Below are 19102 nucleotides of genomic sequence, written 5' to 3' on the forward strand. Positions count from 1 at the left end.
TGCCAAGTAAACTTAAACGTACACATGAACTGAAGGGTTCCTTACTTTTCTCGTGCCTTTTGTGTGCCCTGTCAAAGGTGGCCAAATCTCCAAAACCCAGTTTTGACCAAATAATCCATCCCTGGGACGGTCTGGGAATCCCTGGGAATACAGGACATTCCCTTGATCAAAGCCCTCTCAGTTAACCAGTTCACTTTTTCATACAAAGACAGCTGAAATGAGCAATTGTGTCTCCCTGACTTTTGAATTAAGTCGATCTTGGGCATTGATCTGCCCTGTTGTTTAATTTTGAGCCTCTCCTCATAAGGAAGTGCATCAAAATCAGGTCTTCTCCAAAATCACATCGACAACGTTAGCAACGTTTGCCATTTCACACTAAACAGCTAGATTTCCCCTCTATTGCCTGGCTTAAAATACAGTGGTGCTTGAAAGTTTGTGAACCCTTTAGAATTTTCTATATTTCTGCATAAATATGACCTAAAACATCAACAGATTTTCACACGAGTCCTAAAAGTAGATAAAGAGAACCCAGTTAAACAAATGAGACAAAAATATTATACTTGGTCATTTATTTATTGAGGAAAATGATCCAATATTACATATCTGTGAGTGGCAAAAGTATGCGAACCTTTGCTTTCAGTATCTGGTGTGACCCCCTTGTGCAGCAATAACTGCAACTAAACGTTTCCACTAACTGTTGATCAGTCCTGCACACCGGCTTGGAGGAATTTTAGCCCATTCCTCCATACAGAACAGCTTTAATTCTGGGATGTTGGTGGGTTCCCTCACATGAACTGCTCACTTCAGGTCCTTCCACAACAATTCCATTGAATTAAGGTCAGGACTTTGACTTGGCCATTCCAAAACATTAACTTTATTCTTCTTTAACCATTCTTTGGAAGAACGACTTGTGTGCTTCGGGTCGTTGTCTTGCTGCATGACCCACCTTCTCTTGAGATTCAGTTCATGGACAGATGTCCTGACATTTTCCTTTAGAATTCGCTGGTATAATTCAGAATTCATTGTTCCATCAATGATGGCAAGCCGTCCTGGCCCAGATGCAGCAAAACAGGCCCAAACCATGATACTACCACCACCATGTTTCACAGATGGGATAAGGGTCTTATGCTGGAATGCAGTATTTTCCTTTCTCCAAACACAACGCTTCTCATTTAAACCAAAAAGTTCTATTTTGGTCTCATCCGTCCACAAAACATTTTTCCAATAGCCTTCTGGCTTGCCCACGTGATCTTTAGCAAACTGCAGAAGAGCAGCAATGTTCTTTTTGGAGAGCAGTGGCTTTCTCCTTGCAACCCTGCCATGCACACCATTGTTGTTCAGTGTTCTCCTGATGGTGGACTCATGAACATTAACATTAGCCAATGTGAGAGAGGCCTTCAGTTGCTTAGAAGTTACCCTGGGGTCCTTTGTGACCTCACCGACTATTACATGCCTTGCTCTTGGAGTGATCTTTGTTGGTCGACCACTCCTAGGGAGTGTAACAATGGTCTTGAATTTCCTCCATTTGTACACAATCTGTCTGACTGTGGATTGGTGGAGTCCAAACTCTTTAGAGATGGTTTTGTAACCTTTTCCAGCCTGATGAGCATCAACAACACTTTTTCTGAGGTCCTCAGAAATCTCCTTTGTTCGTGCCATGATACACTTCCACAAACATGTGTTGTGAAGATCAGACTTTGATAGATCCCTGTTCTTTAAATAAAACAGGGTGCCCACTCACACCTGATTGTCATCCCATTGATTGAAAACACCTGACTCTAATTTCACCTTCAAATTAACTGCTAATCCTAGAGGTTCACATACTTTTGCCACTCACAGATATGTAATATTGGATCATTTTCCTCAATAAATAAATGACCAAGTATAATATTTTCATCTCATTTGTTTAACTGGGTTCTCTTTATCTACTTTTAGGACTTGTGTGAAAATCTGATGATGTTTTAGGTCATATTTATGCAGAAATATAGAAAATTCTAAAGGGTTCACAAACTTTCAAGCACCACTGTAAACAGCCTTTATTGAACTGAAACGAAAGCAAGAAACAAACTCTCAAACTCTCTATATTTACAATTTTCTTTACAGTATATACAAATGGAAATAGGAACTGCATACTGGTAAGAAATGAACAAGAATGAGCAGCAGTTAGCCTCACGAATTCACTTGCCAGCACACCCGATGATGGGCTGAGCTTGAATCCCTCCAACTGATGCAACGTATAATTTTAAAACGCTGTCAGTCACATGACATTCAAAAGAGATTTGAGAGTTCCTCCAATCATCAATCATCATACAGACACCCAGTGTCCAGTCCCGCCTTACTGTCAGTGACCTCTCCATAGACTCCCAGTGAAGCCGGGCATCTGGAAATTGTTTTAAAAGCATTTTGTCCAATTAATGTCTAGCTTTGCTCCACTAAGATCAAAGCCTATCTCATAGTGGCATTAAACTACACAGCCACTGAGCATCGATGGGTTTTCAATGGGCCATGCTTCCACAGGCTTCTATGGGGGAAAATAAATCATGTTATCAGATTATGATGACTAGCGAGAAATAACTGCTGAACGAACTAGCTGTAAAGTTGAGCAATTTCTAGCACAAACTATCAATTTGGAATTAGAGAGTTAAGTAGTGTAAATACATATTTAACAGACAAACTTTTTCGTGGCATTTTACAGGAAGCTGGGCTTCCCTTATAGTCTTAGAGCAGTCACCTCTGATGGAATATTAGGTAAATCTAGCGATTTAAATTTATTGCATATCACATCTTTAAATAAACAGGTCCATGGATCATGTTGTTATAAGGACAGGTTGGTATCCAGATGGGTATTTTAGACCATGTAATTATAATTCTCATCAATATTTAATTCTGTTCATCAAAATGGCTGATTCAAGTCAAGTTTATTTGTATAGCACTTTTAACAACAGACGTTGTTGCAAAGCAGCTTTACAGAAAATTAAAGACTTTCAACATGAGCTAATTTTATCCCTAATCTATCCCTGATGAGCACGCCTATGGCGACAGTGGCAAGGAAAAACTCCCTCAGACGACATGAGGAAGAAACTTCAAGAAGAACCAGACTCAAAAGGGAACCCATCCTCATTTGGGTGATAACAGATAGCGTGATTATAAATAAATAGCTTTTATAACTGTGTCCTATATAGTCAGAAAGTATAACTGTGTGACCAGGAAATTCATTATAGTTTTAACACGAAGTCTCTTTTGTTGAAGTTATAAACTGTTCACTGATATACAACCCCGATTCCAAAAAAGTTGGGACAAAGTACAAATTGTAAATAAAAACGGAATGCAATAATTTACAAGTCTCAAAAACTGATATTGTATTCACAATAGAACAGAGACAACATGTCAAATGTCGAAAGTGAGACATTTTGAAATTTCATGCCAAATATTGGCTCATTTGAAATTTCATGACAGCAACACATCTCAGAAAAGTTGGGACAGGGGCAATAAGAGACTGGAAAAGTTAAAGGTACAAAAAAGGAACAGCTGGAGGACCAAATTGCAACTCATTAGGTCAATTGGCAATAGGTCATTAACATGACTGGGTATAAAAAGAGCATCTTGGAGTGGCAGCGGCTCTCAGAAGTAAAGATGGGAAGAGGATCACCAATCCCCCTAATTCTGCGCCGACAAATAGTGGAGCAATATCAGAAAGGAGTTTGACAGTGTAAAATTGCAAAGAGTTTGAACATATCATCATCTACAGTGCATAATATCATCAAAAGATTCAGAGAATCTGGAAGAATCTCTGTGCGTAAGGGTCAAGGCCGGAAAACCATACTGGGTGCCCATGATCTTCGGGCCCTTAGACGGCACTGCATCACATACAGTCATGCTTCTGTATTGGAAATCACAAAATGGGCTCAGGAATATTTCCAGAGAACATTATGGCCCAATCCCAATTCTAATTTCTACCCCTCCCCCTCCCCCTTCCCCTCCGCCTTCCCCTTGGCCCTTCCCCTTGAAACTGAGCTACAAGGGATAGGGCTTGAAATTCAACCCTTACGTATTGGGATAGCCCTTCAACGATCGCATACGTCATCGCGTACCTCCGTCAGCGTTTACGTTAGCAAAACGCGACGCGTCATTGGCTGCGACCAGCCGCTACAGTCAGAGCCAGAAATCTCTGCTGGCAGGGTGTGATTTGTTAACTAACACCACTGAATGGGATATCTTTGGCGCTTCGTGCACCACATCCGACAGAATGAGGTGTCAGAACACTCATGTAAACAATAAAAGCGAGAATAACAGAACAAAACGTACACAGTCAAGCAACCGAAAACAATACTCACTCCCAAAGCTTTTTAGCGGCAGCTTGGATTTCAGAAATCGCTGCTCATTCTCAGCTCGAAAGCGAATCAAGCGGCGTGTTTCCTCTGGATAACAACTTAAAACACGTAAATAATGGAGAAAATACATTTATGACAATCTTTCGCCGCGGGAACCGCCATCTTTCTGAAATCCGCATGAAATCTCGCTGAAATCCACATGGCATTGTGGGAAATCACTCAAACCCCTTCGTTCGGAGTCTGCTCCAGGAAAATCTCCGTTTGGAGGGGTACAGAAGCCCTACGCCTTCCCCTACCCCTCCGCGTTAACTGGGATTGGGATACCCCTACCCCTTCACGTGAACACGCAAAATGGAGGGGAAGGGCCAAGGGGTTGGTCCAAGGGGTGAAATGGGATTCGGCCTATCTGTGAACACTCCATATCATTGCATTCCATTTTTATTTACAATTTGTACTTTGTCCCAACTTTTTTGGAATCGGGGTTGGAAACTTGAGTGCAAAACTGTTCATGACAGCCACAGTCCTAAAGTTAGCAAGTCAACTGTAGTCCTCAGGCATAAATGTATTACTGTAAGTGTCCAGAGCGTCTTCCAAGTGTGACTTTTGACTGACCATATCAGGCCGTCCTCCACAGGAGCCAGAAGTAGGGCATCAGGATGGATCAGGCAGGTCTGAGGAGCAGGAGAAGTCAGCATCACTGGTGTGATTGTGTAACTCAGAGGGACAGATAGAGGGAAGAGACCCAGGGGAAGGGGGGTACATACAATAGGTTGTTAGGTATGCCCAATGTCACCTAAAGAGTAAGGACAGGATACATTTTGCGCTGAGTGCAAGCAGGGACTCTGGCAATACTAACTATTACAGAATAGCTAGAAGGGGAGAGCCAGAAGGTAAAATCAAAAGGTGGAGACTGCGATTGACTCCTGGGAGATCACAGGTCCTTGTCTTTGTGGCTTGGATCTCATCTTTCTAGGAGGATATTGGCTCTGGTTCTTGCAGTTAGTGGCTGGTCTTGGACAGTCAGCTGGTGTTCATGCTGTGTCAGGACCACGTTCCTTTTTTTTTTCTTCTCCAGCACGGTGGTGTAGTGGCTAGCACTGTTGCCTCACAGCAAGAAGGTTCTGGGTTCGAGCCCAGTGGCTGACAGGGGCCTTTCTGTGTGGAGTTTGCATGTTTTCCCCGTGTCTGCATGGGTTTCCTCCGGGTGCTCTGGTTTCTCCCACAGCTCAAAGACATGCGGTTAGGTTAACGTGGGGCAGCCTTGGGCTGAGGTGCCCTTGAGCAAGTTACCTAACCCCCAATTGCTCCCTGGGAGCTGTAGTATGGATGCCCATTGCTCTGGGTGTGTGTGCATGTGTGTTCACTGCTTCAGATGGGTTAAATGCAGAGGATGAATTTCACTGTGTGCTTAAGTGTGCATGTGACAAATAACGGTTTCTTCTTCTAAAGCAGCCAGCCACTAAACCATCAACAAACCCAAGTGAGCAAGTGAGGGGGGATGAGAGCATCCATACATCCCAGTTTACCAAAACACTCAGTGCCCGAGGACCTTCCAGATCTACTCCTTTACCAATTAAAAACTATAAACAAAAGGCTTGACAAAAAAGATACGTTTTCAGCCTCGACTTAAACACTGAGACTGTGAGTCCCAAACACTATTAGAAGGCTGTTCCATAACTGTGGGGCTTTGTAAGAAAAGACTCTGCCCCGTGATGTAGCCTTCACTATATGAGGTACCAGCAAATAGCCTGCACCTGATTCACCCTCTGCATTGGTACAACTTTGTGCTAATGGTCACTTTATTAGTCTCTGATTAAAATATCTGTTGTGAAGCCGTAGGTGGGGTTTGGGGGGGGGGGGGGTTAGAGAGAGCTAGCACGACTGAACTTTAGCCTCAAGCATCTTGTCTCAGTTTTAAAACACTCGCGACAGTGTGGACAAGGATGAGGAAAAGTGGATCGAAGTGGTGAGCAAGAGACGAGAAGAGAAGGGAGATAAAGAGGGGGAAAAAAGGGAAACAAAAAGCGAGGTGGATAGCATTCACTTCACACGCAGCAGAAAGAGATAATCAGAGAAGCAGAGAAGTACTGTATCAGAGCAAAGTGAGGGTAATGCCAATGCTCGTGCCTGTGCCAAGCCCCTCATCAAATCATCATAATCACGGCGTGTCAAGCGGCCCTGGAAAAGAAAAGGGGGAAAAAAAACTATCATTAGCCGAGGCTGAAATTGTAGACATCTGCAATGTGAAACCCTCCGAGTAGATCTATTTCTATTCCTCACTTTGTTGCCGCTGTCGTGGCAGCATATACACCGCAATTAAGTCTGACAGTGCTGTACAGCATCAAGAGAAAGTGAGTTAGCGTGAGTTAGTGAGCGGAAAAGCAGCAGGAGGTTTTTTTTTTTTTATTATATGAAAGCAGCACCCAGAGACAGAGAGAGAGAGAGAGAGAGAGAGAGAGAGAGAGATATTGCATACCGGCCTCATTCTACATTGATGAGCTTCATCAGACAAGCTGTTTTTCCGCTTGTTTAAAAGGTTAAATGCAGCCGGACTTTGTTGAGCAGCGCATAAGAATACCCGCGAGGGCTGACAGAAACGCACTGAGGAAGACAGAAGCAGAGGGAGGGAGGGAGGGAGGGAGGCTCGAATGGAAGGGAGACAAAAATAGAACACAGACACGAAGGTGCAAATTGTGGCTAATAAACATCTCATTTTTCTCAGCAGTAAGGAGATGGAGAAAGAGACGGACATACAAAGAGCACGATGTTCTCAGAGAATGAGCTCCCTGCTCTTTGTTTCTTCCTGTAAATTGGATTAATAGGATTTAATCCAGGTCTAGTTGACGGAACATATCACAGCTATTTTTGTGTTATCGAAAGAAAAGCAATTTTATCCATAATAGGTCTTATTTGGGGCGGCACGGTGGTGTAGTGGTTAGCGCTGTCGCCTCACAGCAAGAAGGTCCGGGTTCGAGCCCCGTGGCCGGCGAGGGCCTTTCTGTGCAGAGTTTGCATGTTCTCCCCGTGTCCGCGTGGGTTTCCTCCGGGTGCTCCGGTTTCCCCCACAGTCCAAAGACATGCAGGTTAGGTTAACTGGTGACTCTAAATTGACCGTAGGTGTGAATGTGAGTGTGAATGGTTGTCTGTGTCTATGTGTCAGCCCTGTGATGACCTGGCGACTTGTCCAGGGTGTACCCCGCCTTTCGCCCGTAGTCAGCTGGGATAGGCTCCAGCTTGCCTGCGACCCTGTAGAAGGATGAAGCGGCTAGAGATAATGAGATGAGATGAAAAAATAAAATGTTTATATCCTACTCGTGCTTCTGAAGGCTTTCGGCCTGAAGAATCTGTTGAATATACTTCTGCCTAGCTCCTCTAGGAGGCGCTGTGGCATGAAACAGACCACATTTTACACATAGAAGAAGCACAGAATGCGAGCTCTGTGTTTCACTCTCGGAATAATAACCAGAAAATTACAAATGCGGACAAAATGTTGATTTGAAAGAAATTTACGGGAAGAAAAGAAACCTCACGTGATTAATTATAAGCCAAGTGAATTCTCACTGAAGGCATTTCTGAAGTGTTTTAACTCGTCTGTATTCAGCAGGATGAGCAGCGCGAAGCTAAAGTCCCACTGTGCACTCAGGAATGAGGCCATAGTGTTTAAATCCACAGGATTAAAGGGAGGATTAAACTAGCCATTATAATGCTGCTATAGAGTCTCACACTTTATATTCAAACAACATCCTGATAATAGATTTAAGAGAAGACAGAGCAGCCGGAAATGCCATGTGACCAAGCGGACTGTCCAGTCAGAGTAGTTGTGGTCTGCATCGCTGCGATGTATAGGTAGATTTCTAGAGAGTTGCACATCAGGCGAATATATAGTGCTCACTTATTATTATTTTATTATTATTAATATATATTAAGTACTTTTATTGGAATAGGAATGAAGATACACTACCGTTCAAAAGTTTGGGGTCACTTTGAAATGTCCTTATTTTTGAAAGAAAAGCACTGTTCTTTTCAATGAAGATCACTTTAAACTAATCAGAAATCCACTCTATACATTGCTAATGTGGTAAATGACTATTCTAGCTGCAAATGTCTGGTTTTTGGTGCAATATCTCCATAGGTGTATAGAGGCCCATTTCCAGCAACTAAGGCTACGTTTACATTAGACCGTATCGGTCTCGTTTTCTTCGCGGATGCACTGTCCGTTTACATTAAACCGCCTGGAAACGCCGGGAAACGGGAATCCGCCAGCGTCCACGTATTCAATCCAGATCGTGTCTGGTCCGGTGCTGTGTAAACATTGAGAATACGCGGATACGCTGTGCTGAGCTCTAGCTGGCGTCTCATTGGACAACGTCACTGTGACTTCCACCTTCCTGATTCGCTGGCGTTGGTCATGTGACGCGACTGCTGAAAAACGGCGCGGACTTCCGCCTTGTATCACCTTTCATTAAAGAGTATAAAAGTATGAAAATACTGCAAATACTGATGCAAATACTGCCCATTGTGTAGTTATGATTGTCTTTAGGCTTGCCATCCTTCCACTTGCAAGTGGTAAGTGATATGCGCTGGGATCACACACACAGCGGCTCAGTCCCGAATCACTGCTCGTGCGCTTCACTCGCGCACTCTGTGAGCTGCGCAAGGCCGGAGTGCGCACCCTCCAGAGGGCACTCGCTGTTCAGGGCGGAGTGATTTGGAGCGCAGGATGCCTGCGGAGCCGAGCGTATCCGTGTATTGGTATTGTTGTGTGCACGCAAATCGTGTATTGGTGTTGCTGTGTGCACACTAATCGTTTTAAAAACGTTAATCTGATGATCCGCTGATACGGTCTAATGTAAACATGGGCTATCACTCCAGTGTTCTAATGGTACAATGTGTTTGCTCATTGCCTCAGAAGGCTAATGGATGATTAGAAAACCCTTGTACAATCATGTTAGCACAGCTGAAAACAGTTGAGCTCTTTAGAGAAGCTATAAAACTGACCTTCCTTTGAGCAGATTGAGTTTCTGGAGCATCACATTTGTGGGGTCGATTAAATGCTCAAAATGGCCAGAAAAATGTCTTGACTATATTTTCTATTCGTTTTACAACTTATGGTGGTAAATAAAAGTGTGACTTTTCATGGAAAACACAAAATTGTCTGGGCGACCCCAAACTTTTGAACGGTAGTGTAACTCCCAGTGTTGTCTCAGTCTTCACCCTTGTCGTTCGTTTCGTGTTCCCAGCTGTCTGTGCACTTAAGGAGTTTTGTGGGCGCCAGTAAATGCAAATTTCGCGAAGCATTTCCAAAACTTTTTTAAATCTCATGGAAAAACAAACATTTGTTTGTTTTGGGTTGCACAAACATTTAGGTAGATCTTTAGGCCCACTGTGATGGCGTTCCTTACACTGCATTTGAGGAAAACTGTGATTTATAGGTTACGCCTTACTTCTCGCTAGCTAACACATTATATTTGCCTAACAAGACTCAAAAAAGACTTGAATTTTTTTTCTTTTTTTGTGGAATTAAAAAAATTATGTTGCTGGAGTTTTATCAAGGTTATTAATTTTGGCGAATGGGTTAAGACTAATGTTTGGCCAACAAGTCTAGCTATTTTCACTTTTTTATTCCTTTCCGTCTTTTTTCTTATTATTCTTTATTTTGATTTTTTTCTTTATCCTTTCTTTTTTTTCTTTTCTGTTTTCTTTCCCCTTTTCCTTTTTTCTTTTTTGTATATTATTTACTTTTTCTTGTTTTTCTTGTTTTGCTCTTCTTTTTTTATTTGTTTTATTTTTCTCATCCTACGTTATTTTCTTTAAATGTTTTCTTTTTTCTCTTTTTCTTTTTAATATCTTTTTCTTTCTTTTTTCTTTTGTTTTTTTACTCATCCTACTTTTTTCATTTTTCTCGTTTTTCCCCTTTTCTTTGTTTTGTCTTATCCTTTTTTCTTTTTCATTTTTTTTCTTTTTCCTTACATTTTTTTTCTCCTCGTTCTCTTTTCATTTTTTGTCCCTGATTTTTTGTCCTTTTTTCATTTTGTTTCTCCTTCACATCCTTATCTCTTCTCTCTTTTTTCTGTTGTCTTTTCATCTTTCTTTTTCTATCTTCTTTTTTTCCTCCCTCGTTATTTTCTCATCTCTTTATTTGATTTTCCTCATTTTCTTACCCGAAGACGTGTGAAGGTCTGCGGCACTGCTCTTTTCAGGCTGCCTGTCAAACGAGGGGGCGGGGTAAACAGCTCGTTTTGCTCAAGGCTGGCAGGTTTTAACGTGGTTTGTGATCCAATAAGATTTACTAACATATCAAACAAAGAAGATTTTACGTTAATCAAGACTTGAAAGGATTTCAAGGAAACATAAATTGCAGATTTGACTGGAAATTGTAGCGACACACCGAACCACACCTCTTCCTACTGTATTAATTCTGACTCCACCCCTTTTTTAATTATGCAGCACTATTGAGAATATACAATGCTGTGATTTTATGTTGTAAGTCTGGCCTGTGGTATGATTACGATGATTATCTTTATATCTGATCAGTCTCCTGCTTTTCCTTTAGACTCCCAGAAGTCCGAATTTCAGACAACGGGCCTTACGAATGCCACGTGGGCATCTACGATCGGGCTACCCGGGAAAAAGTGGTCCTGGCATCAGGGAATGTCTTTCTCACAGTCATGTGTGAGTACACAGCTAAAGATTTTTTCTCTCTCTCTCTTTTTTCCATCTATTGATTTTCTTTCCTCCTGATCTCCACTAGCGAGTTTTTCTTTTTCCTTCCCTCTATTAGCCATGTCCAGTGGGTTTGTGGTGGTTTGGATATCCAGCATCAGCACTCTATTACTTTCTGTTTTGAAAAGAGAAATGGGGAAATGATGTCGAGAGGAAATGATGCCTGATGTGCACATAATAAGATCATTACCGGCTTCGGTTCATGATGCTAGCTCGAACTTTTAGCGTTTTTCCAACATAAGCTCTTTCAGCTAGCCTCCATCATGCAGTTAGGAAAAGTGCTTCATCTTCTGGCAGTAATTAGTAATATGAAGAAGTGAGAGAGGAAGAGTGGTTGTGTGTGAGTGTGTGTAACGACATTTGTGCAGCAAGAATGCCATTAGTGGAGCTGCCTGCTTGTGATAACAGCCTTTGAGCATGCTGAGGTGTGTGTGTGCAGTTGAGTGCCTACACTTCCGCTAATCCTCAGCAGTTTGTCATTCTGCGCAAGATCAGTGTTCATACACACACTCGTACAAAGTCACAAGATACAACTTGCAGCTGAAGTGCTCTGTGAATTTAATTATTGTGCTTTTATTTCTCGCAATTGCAACTTCATTTCATTCGGCAACATTTACTTTTTATCTCGTAATTGCAAGATAAAATGGCACCGTTGCGTGAAAATCAGTTATTATCTCTCAATTGCGTTTTTTTAATTTCAACTATGACTTTTTTTTCTCAATTGCAGTTTTTATATCTTTTTCTTTTTGATATGACTATTTTTTTTTCAAATCTTTTTTATAATTGAGTTATTTTCACAAAACTGTGACTTTTTAATCTCACAACTGGAAGTTAAGATCACTAACTTTTGACTTTTTATCCCCAACTGGCCGAAAAGCCCGAAGGGGGATTATGTCGTGGCGATGTCTGTCCGTCCTGGGAAGGGTGGTCACATTCTGAAATCAACTCCTCTCGCAATTTTTGGAGGAATTTCACAAAAATTGGTAGGATTCTTTGTTCATCTCATCTCATTATCTGTAGCTGCTTTATCCTGTTCTACAGGGTCGCAGGCAAGCTGGAGCCTATCCCAGCTGACTACGGGCGAAAGGCGGGGTACACCCTGGACAAGTCGCCAGGTCATCACAGGGCTGACACATAGACACAGACAACCATTCACACTCACATTCACACCTATGGTCAATTTAGAGTCACCAGTTAACCTAACCTGCATGTCTTTGGACTGTGGGGGAAACCGGAGCACCCGGAGGAAACCCACGCGGACACGGGGAGAACATGCAAACTCCGCACAGAAAGGCCCTCGCCGGCCACGGGGCTCGAACCCGGACCTTCTTGCTGTGAAGTGACAGCACTAACCACTACACCACCGTGCCACCCGGATTCTTTGTTATATGTCGGTAATATGCATATTGTAATTCCGTTCATTTGGGTCACATTTTCCCAGAGTTACAGCCTTTGATTAACAAAATTATAATTTGACAATTTCATGAGTGTGTTTTCCTTCTGAAATCAACTCCTCTTACAATTTGTGGAAGAATTTCACCAAACTGGTGCGGCACGGTGGTGTAGTGGTTAGCTCTGTCGCCTCACAGCAAGAAGGTCCGGGTTCGAGCCCCGTGGCCGGCGAGAGCCTTTCTGTGTGGAGTTTGCATGTTCTCCCTGTGTCCGCGTGGGTTTCCTCCGGGTGCTCCGGTTTCCCCCACAGTCCAAAGACATGCAGGTTAGGTTAACTGGTGACTCTAAATTGAGCGTAGGTGTGAAAGGGAAGACCTTGCATTTTCCAACATGACAATGCCAAACCACATACTGTACCAATTACAGCATCATGGCTGCGTAGAAGAAGGGTCCGGGTACTGAACTGGCCAGCCTGCAGTCCAGATCTTTCACCCATAGAAAACATCTGGCGCATCATAAAACGGAAGATACGACAAAAAAGACCTAAGACAGTTGAGCAACTAGAATCCTACATTAGACAAGAATGGGTTAACATTCCTATCCCTAAACTTGAGCAACTTGTCTCCTCAGTCCCCAGACGTTTACAGACTGTTGTAAAGAGAAAAGGGGATGTCTCACAGTGGGAAACATGGCCTTGTCCCAACTTTTTTGAGATGTGTTGTTGTCATGAAATTTAAAATCACCTAATTTTTCTCTTTAAATGATACATTTTCTCAGTTTAAACATTTGATATGTCATCTATGTTCTATTCTGAATAAAATATGGAATTTTGAAACTTCCACATCATTGCATTCTGTTTTTATTTACAATTTGTACTTTGTCCCAACTTTTTTGGAATCGGGGTTGTATATCTCAGTGTTTATTCTTGACTTTGCTATGCGCTGTTCATGAAACATCATAATAAATATAGTCTGAGTAAACCATATGAACTATCATTAAAATACTTTGTTGCAAAATGTCTTGAAGGCCGAGAAGTAACCAGGCATATCTTGAAAGCTAATCTTCTGTTTTGAGCACTCGTTCCTGCCCTATAGGTCGATATAGAACTCAGTACAGCAGGAGGTGGAAAATATCATTGTTGACTTTGCTCTAACTTTTATTTTTACCTCAGAACAGACTTCATTTGCACAAGGATTATCGCAGTCTCCTGCTGGAAAGAGAATTGTGCTGCTAATTTGACAAGCCAGCTTGGTCCTCTGTGAGGGAAACAACCAGACTGCTTATAGCAGGCAGTCTCAGACACTTTTACCCCACTTTTAAACAATGTATTGTGGTACTTCTGAAAAAAAAAAAAAAACGACATGCTACATATTTCAGTTTTTCTACACATACAGCTGTGGTGTGTTTTTAGAAGTTTTACAAAAGCGATAGTCTCATCTCATCTCATCTCATCTCATCTCATCTCATCTCATTATCTCTAGCCGCTTTATCCTTCTACAGGGTCGCAGGCAAGCTGAAGCCTATCCCAGCTGACTACTCCCCTCGGACCTGCTTGATCCATCCTGGTGCCCTGTGTCTGGTCGGAGTTTTATCGCACCGCTCCTGTGAAGGACGGCCCCATGAGGACAGTTGAGGGTTATACCTGTTAAAACTGTTAATATTATAGTCAGGCTGTCTGTTGTTGCCCAAATGAGGATGGGTTCCCTTTTGAGTCTGGTTCCTCTCGAGGTTTCTTCCTCATGTCGTCTGAGGGAGTTTTTCCTTGCCACCGTTGCCACAGGCTTGCTCATTGGGGATAGATTAGGGATAAAATTAGCTCATGTTTTAAGTCGTTCAAATTCTGTAAAGCTGCTTTGTGACAATGTTTATTGTTAAAAGCGCTATACAAATAAACTTGATTTGATTTGCGGGCGAAAGGCGGGGTACACCCTGGACAAGTCGCCAGGTCATCACAGGGCTGACACATAGACACAGACAACCATTCACACTCACGGTCAATTTAGAGTCACCAGTTAACCTAACCTGCATGTCTTTGGACTGTGGGGGAAACCGGAGCACCCGGAGGAAACCCATGCGGACAACATGCAAACTCCGCACAGAAAGGCCCTCGCCGGCCACGGGGCTCGAACCCAGACCTTCTTGCTGTGAGGCGACAGCGCTAACCACTACACCACCGTGCCGCCCCCAAAAGCGATAGTTTTCATAGAAAATAAAACGTTATATTCCTCATCAAACATTTCCTGTGCAGGGATTGGCCACGGATGGCTCATGTGACATAAAATAGTTCCACCACTGATTAAGCAATGTATCTCGCGACGTCAAAAAAAAAAAAGATATGGCGTCAATCTTTTGGTCAAAATAACATTTTCCATTATAACTCAAAAACAGTTGCCGATAGACAAATGTTTACTATTATGAGCATATAGGAACTCCCATATGGCCTTTAATTTGGCACCATGATCTTTGACCTTGAAAGGTCAAACTCAAAGTCACGGATTTTCAGAGGGCTGTAAGATAAAACCGGTGATGGGAGACAGATATTTACCATTATAATGTTATAGGAAGTGCCATATGGCTTTCATTAGGCACCATGATCTGTGACCTTGAAAGGTCAAACTGAAGGTCATGGGTTTTCAAAGGGCTATAACTTTAAAATGGTTCATGATAGCCAGATGTTTACCATTATCAACATATAAGAACTCCCATATGGGCTTTCAGTTGCCGCCATAACCTTTGACCTTGAATGACTTTGAAATGTCAAACTCAAGGTCATGGATTTTCATAGGACAATAACCTGACAGCTGGAGATTGAGAAATATTCCCATTATCAACATACAGGTGTAAAATACAGTAAGTACTGCCAGGCGAGGTCTGTTTTGCCTGGCAACACTTGTCAAGATATTGATTTTGTGTTATATATTGCCTGACTCAGCATTCAGACCAGATCAGGTCCAACTTTTACTTTATCTCCTATTTGTGGATATACACTACCGTTCAAAAGTTTGGGGTCACCCAGACAATTTTGTGTTTTCCATGAAAAGTCACACTTTTATTTACCACCATAAGTTGTAAAACGAATAGAAAATATAGTCAAGACATTTTTCTGGCCATTTTGAGCATTTAATCGACCCCACAAATGTGATGCTCCAGAAACTCAATCTGCTCAAAGGAAGGTCAGTTTTATAGCTTCTCTAAAGAGCTCAACTGTTTTCAGCTGTGCTAACATGATTGTACAAGGGTTTTCTAATCATCCATTAGCCTTCTGAGGCAATGAGCAAACACATTGTACCATTAGAACACTGGAGTGAGAGTTGCTGGAAATGGGCCTCTATACACCTATGGAGATATTGCACCAAAAACCAGACATTTGCAGCTAGAATAGTCATTTACCACATTAGCAATGTATAGAGTGGATTTCTGATTAGTTTAAAGTGATCTTCATTGAAAAGAACAGTGCTTTTCTTTCAAAAACGGAAATTTCGAAGTGACCCAAAACTTTTGAACGGTAGCGTAAATGCACCTGAGATTTTTTTTTTTTTACCATTTCCTGTTATCAGTTGTGACTCTTACTTTTTATATCTTGTAATTTGCAGGTGATATTCAAGCAACTGTAAATGTTTATTCTCAAAATTGCGAGTTCATATCACTCCATTGTGACTTTTCATTTTTTATTTCGTAATTGAGAGTGATATGTACCCAGCAGCGAATGTTATCACATAACTGTGAGTAGTATTCATCTAACCACTAATTTTATTCTCATAGTCATGAGTTATCACTCTATTGCAACTTTTTTTTTAATCTCGCAATTTCAATATTGACTTTAATTTCGATCTTATCCGGTGAGAAAGTTGCAATTAAAATTAAGTTTAAAACTAAATTAAAATTTGCAATTATGGAAGCATCGCATGATGAAAAAGATTATGGGTTGACAACCACAACATTTTTCTTTGTTAAACAACAAAACAATTAAAAAAAAAATCCATTTCCTTATTATTAGTCTTAGATTATGTCCCATATCAGTTCCTGTGTATGAGCTGTTACCATAGAAACAATAACATATTAAAACAAGTGCATTAGCAAAGACCTATTGCTCATCTGCACTGTGGTATGAAAAGCATTAAAACATCTTTTATGAAATATCTACCATCTTTGGGTTTTTTTTGTTTTTAAGATATGCACTCACTTCATTTCTTCATTTGATCCATTTGCATTAAAAATCTCTTACGAAGCATCACTTTAAAACAAATGGACTCATTTAAGAAGCCCGAAAGTGAGGTAAATGAATTCTTTCCATGTCTTCATACTAAAGTAGTGGTTACGTTTTGTATTTCAGTGTGTACACACTGTTATTAACCACTAATGTTTCTGATTTTCAAATTATTAAAAAAAAAAAACACTTGACGCTGCTGAGGGAAAGACTGTTTACAGCTGCTATAATGCAAGTGATAACTTGCCTTGTGGATGGTCAACAACATAACTATAAACACAACTAGAAAATAGCTTCAAAAGCATTATCCATCCATCCATCCATCCTTCAGCCTTGGCCGAGATGCCCCGCACAACCCTTTGCCACATCCCTCTATCAGCCATTGTGTTTGGCAGGTCATTTGCATTGATCCCAGTATCCTTCGATATAGACGCAGGGAAGGTGAGTTTTCTTGACCTTACAGGTCAGTGACTCAGGTTCCACAACAGGAGGCGAGATATCAGTTCCTCCCTAGCATGGAAGCAGTGCCTGGCAAAGAGCACCCTTCTTTGTTTAAGTCTTAGGGAGACAGGTGTTAAGTCCCGATAATTTCCTGTAGGGTAGCGTGAGCGGACCAGTGGATATTTCAGATGTGAAATAGTAGGTTAGTATAGGTTGCATCTAGTCGTTGTTGTTGACTGGCTCTTCCACATGCCATCTGGTGGCGCACCATTGACCCTGTTGGGTTCATCTGCCACATTGTACCAAACAGCACCCTGCTGCCAGCACCTTATTGGTGATGTAGTATTTAACCCATAGCTGGAACCCAGGCAGGTGCTACCACTCCGGGTCAGAGCGGATCTGGGAGCAATGGTGATTAAGGGGCAACTCCATTTTCCCCAATACTCAAGTCCTCCTGGACCTGAGACTCCCCATCGGTTGCAGTTTAAAGTCATACCCAGGATCTGTGCTGCTATACAGGAAGATAATGATCTTGCTTTCTTATGCAGTGCTTATGAATGTGCTATGAAGGCTGTAAGTCTGTAAAAATGCTGGTTCCTTAATACTTATGGCCCTTTTCCACTACCCTTTTTCAGCTCACTTCAGCCCGACACGGCTCGCGTTTCGACTACCTTAAAGCAGCACGACTCAGCTCGCTTCAGCCCTGCTTAGCACCCAAAACTCGCACGGTTTTGGAGTAGGGCTGAAGCGAGCCAAACCGAGCCAAGTGGGGCTAGGGGCGTGAGCAGACACTCCCCTGTGCACTGATTGGTGAGGAGGAGTGTCCTCACATGCCCACATACGCCCCGCGAGCATGCTGGGATCTGTAAACACTGTAAACCCAGAAGAAGAAGAATTACGAATTACGAGAATTTCTGAAGCCTTATGCGCCTCGCCTCATCTATACGCTCTTGCCAGTATCTGTTGGCGTTGTCGGTGACAACAAGCCACAGCGCCAAGACCAGCAACACTAACGACTCCATTTCCTCCATGTTTATTGTTTACTGTCCGGGTCGTGAGACTACTGCTTAAAAGATCACTGATGTCACTGTTTGCGCCACCTAACGACATCACGTGACGTCCACCCACTTTCGCTAACTCCACCCAATGTGTCCACCCACTTCCAGCCAGCACGGTTCAGCGCGGTTGTAGTCGAAATGCAACTCCAACAGCCCCACTCAGCTCGACTCAGCCCAACTCGGCACGGCACGGCTCAGCCCAACTCAGCCGCGTTGGTAGTGGAAAAGCGGCATTAGTTTCCTTTGTCATAGACCATAAACTGGTCCACAATTTAACCAGTGGAAATATTGTAGTGTGATGGTGGAATCATAAATGAGAAGGGAAAAAGTTTTCACCTAGCCTTTTAACTATAAATTATACAGGACTATCCTTTACATAAATGAATAATATCAGAAAAGTGAGCGCATATTTCATTCATGCTAACAGACTCCACTTTAGCACTGAACATGCGTTCACACCGTCTATCATCATCTAATCTTTCAGAATCCATGTGAAAGCGTGTGTGTGTATGTGTGTGTGTGCGCGCACATTCCATTAGACCATGAAGAGTATGCAGTTGCCCTCCACTGACCCTTTCCCAATACGAACAGTGAAGAATGTCCTCTTGCATTGCAGCTAATTGCCATCTAAGCTGAAACAGAATTATTCATGACCTATTAGTGTGCCAGGTTTGCCCGAGTAAAGAGAAGGGGAGGGAAAAGCAAGACGAGCACAAGAGAAGGAAAATGAGCAAAAAAAAAAAAAAAAGTTAATTAGTCCCAAGCATGTAGTGAGTGTTTCAATTTTTGAAAGGGGCTTCATAAATAAGAATTATCATTTTAATGAGTTGCTGCCAATTATTCAATTATTCACTCTTCAAAGACTCTTAATCTTTCAATTCATTCCACTTCCTGCTATTGTCCTTCATCCGTATTGGAAACTTCCATTATGCCTTTGAAGTGATTTCAAA

The 19102-nt window shown here is 42.1% G+C and overlaps 1 protein-coding gene across 1 annotated transcript in view; it reads left to right on the forward strand.

The window, feature by feature from the left end:
• The window catches only part of igsf21a (immunoglobin superfamily, member 21a), a gene marked incomplete at its 5' end in the record, with an annotated part of 652865 nt that overhangs the window by 445999 nt on the left and 187764 nt on the right, over positions 1-19102 (forward strand). Inside the window, one exon of the mRNA XM_060909758.1 lies at positions 10885-11003. Coding sequence (XP_060765741.1) covers positions 10885-11003 — 119 coding nt within the window. The remainder of the gene's footprint in view (positions 1-10884; positions 11004-19102) is intronic.

Source organism: Neoarius graeffei, chromosome 26 (genome assembly GCF_027579695.1).
Source record: "Neoarius graeffei isolate fNeoGra1 chromosome 26, fNeoGra1.pri, whole genome shotgun sequence".
Lineage (NCBI taxonomy): Eukaryota > Metazoa > Chordata > Actinopteri > Siluriformes > Ariidae > Neoarius > Neoarius graeffei.